Here is a 9,073-nt window from a genome sequence, read left to right on the forward strand (position 1 = left end):
TCCGGGTCTGGCGGTAGCACTTTTAGCTGTAGCTTAGCATAGATCATTGAATCTGATTAGACCGTTAGCATCTCGCTCGAAAATGACCAAAGAGTTTCTATATTTTTCCTATTTAAAACTTGACTCTTCTGTAGTTACATCGTGTACTAAGACCGACAGAAAATGAAAAGTTGCGATTTTCTAGGCCGATATGGCTAGGAACTATACTCTCATTCCGGCGTAATAATGAAGGAACTTTGCTGCCATACCATGGGTGCAGCAGGCGCAATGATATTACGCAGCACCTGAAAATAGGCTAACTTATTACGCCGGAATGAGAGTATAGTTCCTAGCCATATCGGCTTAGAAAATCGCAAATGTTCATTTTCCGTCGGTCTTAGTACACGATGTAACGAGTCAAGTTTTAAATAGGAAAAATATCGAAACTCTTTGGTCATTTTTAAGCGAGATGCTAATGGTCTAATCAGATTCAATGATCTATGCTAAGCTGCAGCTAAAAGTGCTACCATCAGACCCGGAGATCGGCTGATTGGATTCGAAAACGGTAAAACTCAACTGTTTAACTCTAAGGGAGTAAAGCTATATATCTTTTCCTCTTCCTCCTAAAGTTAAGGAGGTGAACTTCAAAAGTTTAAAATGAGATTTATCCTACCAATGAATTTTTAAGACTGAAATTTAATTTGGATGTGAATAATTGTGTTTTATGTGAAACGAATATTGAAAATCTAGAGCATGTTTTCTTTTGTTGTGATTTGGTGCAACTTTTTTGGAGAGATGTACAGAACTGGCTACAGTCTAGAGAGGTTGAACTCCCACCCCTTACGATGAAGTTAATTAGGTTTGGTATTTGTCTGGAAAACAAAGAGTTGGATTTTGTTATTAATTTCTTGCTTTGTCTTGGAAAGTTTTTCATTCATAAATGTAGATGGTTTAAATCTAAACCAAACTTTAACCAGTAGATGAATGAGGTTAAAATTTTGGGCAAATCTTTACAATTGGTTAAAAACAAGAAAGCTCTCAAATTGATTTTGTTTTTGGGGCATGTATAAACTAATGTAAAAAGCCCCTTTTTGTTTGTTTTATTTGTTCTATTTATTTATTTTTTTTTATTTTCTTCTTTATTATTAGTTTATTGTGATCTTGTTTGTCACTGGTTATGCTCAACCTAAGGTGGTTCACGTGTTGTTAGATTATGTGATGTGTTTATGTACCTTGTTTGTTTGTTGTAAATGGAAGCATAATAAAAAAAATTAAAAAAAACTCTAGTGGAGTTGGAAAATGAGCCTATTTTAAAAAAATAGTGGAGTTTTCCTTTAAAAACAATTTTTTTTATAACTATTATTTCGGACCTTTTGACGTTGATGAGAATTCAGATTCGGACCTTTGAATGTAAACTTTGAGAACCTCTGTTATATTCAATACTGTTCAAAGGTTTGAGGTCGGTAAGATTTTTTAATATTTCTGAAAGTCTCATATGCTACCCCAAGCAGCATTTATTTGATCACAAATACAGTAAAATAGTAATATTGTGAAATATCATTACAATTTAAAATAAGTGCTTATATTTTAATTTATTTTAAATGTAATGTATTCCAGTGGTGGTAAAGCTGAATTTTCAACAGTCATTACTCCAGTCTTCAGTGTCACATGATTCTTCAGAAATCATTCAAATATGCTGATTTGGCATTCAAGAAACGTCTTATCATCAATGTTAAATTTTTTTTTGAGACATTCTAAATGTCTTTAATATCACTTTTGGTCAACTGAATGTGTTGTTGCTGAAGAAAAGTATTGATTTAATAATAATTATAATAATAATAATAATTCTACTGACCCCAAACTTTTTAACAATAGCATATATGTTTCCTATTAACTCGTTGTTATTGTCCTCTTGCATTACTGACAAACTATTTTCCTGTTTGACACTGTAAAGCTGCTTTGATACAACCAGTATTGTATAAAGTGCTATACAAATAAAGGTGACTTGACCTGACTTGACTAGTATATACTCTATTACCATATACAGTATGCTAAATAAATATGCTTAACATAAATTGAAAGCCCTGCTTTTTTCCCCACATAATTAACCAATTCAAAGATCTTTACTTGAGAACAGATTTGAAAAAACCTTCTATTTTCATTACATTTACTTTACTTGTTACATTTTAACCTTTAACTAATTCTTCTGCAGAATCCATAAACAGCTTGTCCATTTAAATCTCATAAACCGCTAATTAGAAGAGCGCACATGGAGCTATTAGCAAGTGAATCTTACGCTGCCCACCCTGTTAACCAGGAAAAATGTTCATAAATGTATTCATACTTAGTTAACTTGTTTCTCTAACAATTCAACTATATTATTTCTGTGGAAACACTTCTGCATTGTTATGATTTCATTTAGCACTAATTTGTTGTTAAGTCCAGCTGTTAGCCCACACATACGCATAGAAAGTGAGCAAATGTAACACTAATTCTCCTGAAACCATAAACAACAACCAACATAAACCACGTTCTGGGGTGGTATTGCAGTTGAGCAACTGGGCAAACCGCCAAAAATAAGCAGGTTCAAACAGAGAGCAGTGGAGAGTGGGAGCGTATCAGCCACGGAGGGGCTATTAAGGTCACAATCCTATTTTACCCATCAGTTTACCCCGTTATCAAGACACTTGACCCTCATTTGTTCCGGTAAGAAGTATCAGTACAGTTGGGTAAAATTACATTTTTTATTCAAGGTTTTAGATAACCTTCTATCACCCCACAAGTCCCTATAAGCATCTATACTCTGCAACACAAGTGCGCACACACACACACACACACACACACACACACACACACACACACACTCAGACGATCTCTCTGTACCTGGTGTGTTGAGTAGGCGTGACATTCGGCAGGCGTAGGCTACGTGCTGCTCGCAGTGTTCAGCACTGTTGGTTATAGCTGTGACCTGCTCCACAGAGGCACTGTAGTTCAGCTGCAGTACCAGCCGTCTCTCCCGGCTGGAGCCAGTCACCGCTGTCTGCGCCGGTAGGTTATTCACCACAGTCGTCCAAACCTTATCCTCTGAAACCCAGATATAATAATGGTCATAAAAAGGTAAACTGACTGGCACTGCAAGAAAAGTTGACAGATTCATCAAAATATATGTTAATACTGTACCATAAGCTGAACCTTCAGAAATGCCACTTTGATCAATTTTAATGCATCCTTGCTGAATAAAAGTATTAATTTCTTTAAAAAAGGTAATGACGCCTAACATTTGAACAGTAGTGTATACATAATATTTAATTAATAATTAAAAACAAATGATAAATGATTCATAATTAATAATCATCTTAGAATTTTATCAAGCTAAAAGGGCAAAACACATACCACAGTGAAGTTTCCAAATGTATTATTTTTTAAGAAAAAGTTAATGTTTTTCTTTGTTTTTAAATTGACCCATGAAAACAAGAAGTGATTTTCTCATTAAAGTAACAAATCACTAAATAAGCAATTACAAACTGATTTAACACATTCTGGATCCATGTGTGTAAACAGCTTTGTTTATGGCAATATTTCCTTCCATGTATTCATTTTTATTTAATGGGACCTAATAAAAACTGACATTCTAAAAAACATTTTTTGTTTATATTATTCAAATCCACCTGATCCTGTAGCCATAATCCTTCTCACTTCAAAGAATCACAAGATTTACCCTTAAAAAAATATATATATAATTTTAAATTAAGAAAACACATTTCTGAAATTGACAGACACTTTCTTTTCAGAATTATTTTTGCTCTCTACCATGCCCTCTCAGGGATTTCCTATGCTCTAAGATGACTACAGTTCCTGCCCTGAAATGATAACATTTTATGTCTTGATGTTCCTACATGTAAGGCTTCCATTTATTTTAGTTATTTATTTTTGGATCAGTGGGATGACGTGGACCTAGGCTGATGAGATAATGCTTAGTAGGCTTGAAAACAAATGGGTTGAGATGCTGAAATAAAAGATTGTCTCTGAAGGCGATAGGAGGGATTTTAAAAACCTGACTCAGAAGCTTGGGATACAGGGGTTCTTGAAAGCATGTAATACTCAGTAAAAGGCTTGATTTATTAATCAGGTGCAATCGGTGGGCTTTTTGGATTCAGTGCTATGGTACGCCACAAATAAATAAAAAATGCACATTTTACCTGTCATGTTGCAGATGACTTTAAAAGGACCTAATGGTCCGCTTCCATCTGGGTCAATCCAGTAGGAATCAGATGATCTCCCCAAATGCTTGTAGGCCTCACAGGACTGCTCATAACCAGCTGCATGAAATAAGAAATAAAAGCTTTAATAAATAGCATTCATATTTTTATTAGAATCTCTTTATTAACTTTATAATCATACTTTATAATTATAATGTATAATTTTTGGAGGTTCGCCCTCCACAGTCTTAAATAAAACCAAATTATTCATTATTAAAACAAAACAAAACTATCCCAGCAATCATACTGTAAGTCACTTGGAAAGAACAGCATGAGCTAAATAGAAAGTATTTAGTCAATAAATGTTAAATGACAGAAAAAGCATCTTTGCTAGTGTAATATATAGAGTACAATATATTTATTGTGCCTGTCCAAATACTAAAACAAGGTTGTACTGGTCAATAGTATATATATATATATACACACTGTTTTTTCTAGCCTGACTATTGACCAGTACAAACTTGCTTTTGTATATGGAGAGGTCTGAGGGAAGTAACTCAATGGAGTTCAACATCTTTCTATTGACTTATGTGTGGTGCCGCTGTGTAACTTGCAGTCTCTTCTCCTCTCCATCTAACCCCTGGGGACTTAAAAAGTTTCACTCAGTAGTGATTCTGAACTATTTCTCTCAGAACTGATCCCAAACAGACTTCACAGAGAATACAACAGACTTTTCATATCAATCAATAGCTCTGTTTCAAGACCTAACGAGTGTTTGAAGGAGTTGTAGGTGCCACTCCAGATGTGAAGGTAATTCCGAAAGGTAGTAAACTTAAAATATTTCAGTGTAATTAAAACTAATCATAAGCTTAGCAACATGCTAATGGCAAACTCTACTGAAATCATTGCCTATTCAAGTCTCCCGTGCTTCCATTTCACCTCGTTACCTTTTCCTGGTAACAAACAGAAAATCTCAGAATTTTTTGTTTCAGCTGCTACGAAAACAGTGGAAACATGAAGCTTTTTACGTCATAAACATGTTATTCATGGGTAAATATAAGGAAAGCAAATACTGTTACGAAGAACCGTGACATTTCTCAGAAAGGTATTTTCAATGTTAGTTAAACAGAATTGTGTTCCTCTCGTGTGTTTCCCTTTCTCCCTTTTCCACATTTCCCTTTATTTCACAGAAAACAGAATGCTTTTCTTTGTTCTCTGCCATTTCTGTAGCAGTGCATTTATGTCACATGCCGAGGTTGACACAAAAGAATCCTTAATTTCCAAGAAAGCATGACATGTAATTAGAATAATTACCCAGCAATGAACCACAAACACATACACTGAACAAAATTATAAACGCAACACTTTTGTTTTTGCCCGTCCCATCACAGGAGCATGTGAAGCCGTCCCAGGTCTGACTGCATCGGCCTCCATGTTCACAGTGGTTTGGCATACATCTGAAAAAAGAGCAGATCAGATCCGAATTACACATTTAAATATGTGTGTGATCAATGAAAAAAACTGATCACTGCTATACTTTTTGCTGTATTTAGTTAAAAGTTTTAAAATGTATCTCAAGATCCCTATGTTCCCATCTGATGTGCTGTTTTAAATAGAAGAACAATTTGACCAATTTTCTGCACTTTTTTTTTCTGAGTGGCAACAGCTTTTATAACACTTGATATGGCACTCATTGAAACACATTACTGAGTGTCTGCTCAGTTAAAAACACAGCGAATGTGTTGAAGAGATGAAGGATGTCACAATGGTAAAAAAACCTTAAGACTGAACAATGTACACTAATTAACTTTTAACAGTAGAAAAACTTTTATGTTCTACTTTTATGTAACACTTAAATGTTTACCTTGATTTTCTATGCACAGATTAATTTTTTAAAAATGGACAAATGTGAAAAAGAAAAACAATCAAATGAGCACTCTAGTAAAAAAAAGTTACATCCACAGTTAAGCAGTGTTATTTTAATATTATTTATATACTACTATAGTATTTATTTATATTCTGAAATATAGCTTTTATTTTTAGATTTTTATAATTGTATTAATTTTGTTATGTGCTTATTTTAAAATATTTCTATTTAGCTTACATTTTTTTTGTATTAATAATTTTAGTACTTCAACTTATTTTATTTCAGTTAGTTGCCAAGGCAACATTTCACTTATTTTATTTCAGCTTTATTTCATAAACACAGATCAACAGATACAGATAAAAAAAGACACAATCATACAGTAATTCAACTACTGTACTTTGTGAGTGCATTAATCATAATATATCAAGTTTGCATATTCAGGAAAAGTACTGAATGTGAAATAATATACTTCAAATTTCACCACAAATATTTTTTTGTACTCTGAGATGATGTCGGCAGCACCCCCCCCGCCCCCAAAAACAAAACACAAAAACAAAAAAAAACACCTGAGCCTACCACTTAGCATCTCATCAGGAGTAAAAAGTATGTAATTTCCACAAGGCAGTCGCACAAACATAAAGATGTTCAAGCCGTGCAGATTTGCCAGCATCTTTTATCTGAAGTCCTGACTGAAATCGTAATTAAACATCCAAAGTTAAAACAATTAATGGCTTCACTGACTTTCTCCTGAACTTAATTAAGAAACAGTCATCTTCAAAGGTGCTTTCAATCGGCCAAGGATCAAAACTGAAACCTGGTGATGTGGCACCTGTTCTGTGAAAAAACTGCACTGAACGTGAGCTGTCCACTTCCGCAGCTCCTCATACAGTCCTGCCAACTGCATGTCAAATCCATTAACATGGCAAAATGCGTTATGAAATGAAATTAGGGAACAATCCCCTTGGAGCTAATGCTCATTAGGCCGATGTCTCATAGGAGGAGCTGTGACAATGCCATTGACAATGAACCTTAAGTCTTTAAAGTTCTTTGTTACTGCTACTGTCGTACTTTTTGAGAGCTTCACTGCTGTCAAACTGTAGTTTTCGTATAGGATGACATGTCTCGATTAATTGGGTTACCTCACTGGTCATCTGTGCCTGGAGGAGAAAGGTACAGATAGAGTTTACACTGTTCATTAATCAAACTCCAGCAACAGAACCATCCCTGGAAATTTGAGGCCACAGATGACTCAGACCAATAATAAAAATTAAGTCAGATTCAACAGCAACATGTCACTGGGAGATAAGACCTTGGTAATAGCTTCTCAGCAATAGATTCGAAACAGCTCAGCTCTTGCGAGCCAGAAAGTTACAAACATTTCACTACTGTTCCTGGCCATGCTGGAGATTGCAGAGCAGTGAGCCTGAACAAGCATTTCCTGTTACATGGTCACTTAGCTTCCCAGAGATTTCCATCACAATTTTCCAAGGAAAGATAAATGTGCGACAAAAGTAAATGTGCGCATGTATGTGTCTTATTGACAGTATGACAACTATTCTACTGAACCAGTTTACCCTAAACATTTCTTTTAAATGTGATGTTGGAAATTTTGATGTATTCTAAAAACTGGTTCATCTGAAATATTCGTCTCTTACATATAGCATTGGGAAATTTGATTCCTTTGAGTGAATTTTATAAACATTCTCTCTCATATGCAAAAGTGAAAAGTCTATTCATTCTATTAAGCGGACACATCTCAAACAATTCTCTTTCACATGTAGCACTGGAAAATTTGATTCATTTGAGTAAATCGCTTCATAAACATTCTGTGTAAAGTCTGATTTATTCTAGTAAAGTGATTCATCAAACATTCTGCTCTCAGATGTAGTATTGGAAACATTTACTCATTTGATTGAATCGTTTCATAAAAATTATTTCTAATACTCAAGTGGTAAGTCTGATTCTGATTCATCTCAAACATTCCTCTCTCACAGGTAACACTGGAAAATCTGATTCAGTCTGGATCCAGAACACCTGAGAAGAGATGTTGCTAACCCCTCAGAGGACCTCAGATGATGCCAACCCTGAAACAACATACAGAACTACCACATTTTGCTATAGGTTTGATTGCATCATATAATAATTGCTGTTAATAGTGTTCATCGTCTGTTTGATTATGTCTTTAATTGATTTTTCCGTACATTTCTGCCATATGTACATTAACTGACAGTCACCCACTGATAAGCTACTACTAAATATATTGTAGAAACGTAATTTTCTGTAAAGTTGCTTTGCAACGATTTGTATCATGAAAAGCATTATACAAATAAACTTGAATTAAATTGAATGAATCGTTTCATAAATATTCTCTCTCATATGCCTGTCACGTGTATGTTCTGTGTTTCTGTTCTCCCTGCCTTGTCCTAGTTTTCCTTTGTTGCTTGATTAGTTAATTAGTTTCCACCTGTGTTCATTAATTATCTTATATGTCCAACGTTTGGTTTAATATTTATAGCCCTGCCTATCCTCAGTTTGTTTGTCCTGTCTCCATCATGTAAAGAGGTTGTTTTCTCCTGGTTTTTCCCAAGTGGATTTATTAAAAGACTCTGTTTATTTGATATCTGCCTCCTTCGTACTCTTTCAAGCTCCTTCGCCTGGCAACCCCTGACAGAAGACAGGACCCAAAAAACAAGAAAGTGAACTGTAGTTTCCACCTGTGTTCATTTATTATCTTATTAGTCGATCGTTTGGTCAGTATAAATAGTCCTGCCTTTCCTAAGTTTCTTTGTCCTGTCTCCATCGTTGAAAGTGGTTGTTTTCTACATTTCTCCCCAGTGGCTTTATTAAAAGACTCTGTTTGTTGTATATCTGCCTCCTGCGTTCTCCTTCGAACTCCTTCGCCTGGCAGCCCCTGACAATGCCAGTGTGGAAAGTCCGATGCATTCTAGTGAACTGGTTAATTTGGAAAGTTCATATAAACATTATAATACACCCTATTTCTTTTTTATTGGATTTAGTGTAATTTATT

The 9,073-nt window shown here is 34.8% G+C and overlaps 1 protein-coding gene across 1 annotated transcript in view; it reads right to left on the bottom strand.

Moving 5' to 3' along the window:
• LOC107695381 (contactin-associated protein-like 2) overlaps positions 1–9,073 on the bottom strand; it is a 409,258-nt gene that overhangs the window by 150,011 nt on the left and 250,174 nt on the right. The window contains exons 11-14 of the mRNA XM_016495265.1: positions 5,556–5,635; positions 5,493–5,501; positions 4,179–4,298; positions 2,863–3,063 (exon numbers count right to left, since the gene is read on the bottom strand). Of these exons, the coding sequence (XP_016350751.1) occupies positions 2,863–3,063; positions 4,179–4,298; positions 5,493–5,501; positions 5,556–5,635 (410 nt within the window). The remainder of the gene's footprint in view (positions 1–2,862; positions 3,064–4,178; positions 4,299–5,492; positions 5,502–5,555; positions 5,636–9,073) is intronic.

Source organism: Sinocyclocheilus anshuiensis, unplaced genomic scaffold (genome assembly GCF_001515605.1).
Source record: "Sinocyclocheilus anshuiensis isolate Anshui unplaced genomic scaffold, SAMN03320099.WGS_v1.1 scaffold110, whole genome shotgun sequence".
NCBI lineage: Eukaryota > Metazoa > Chordata > Actinopteri > Cypriniformes > Cyprinidae > Sinocyclocheilus > Sinocyclocheilus anshuiensis.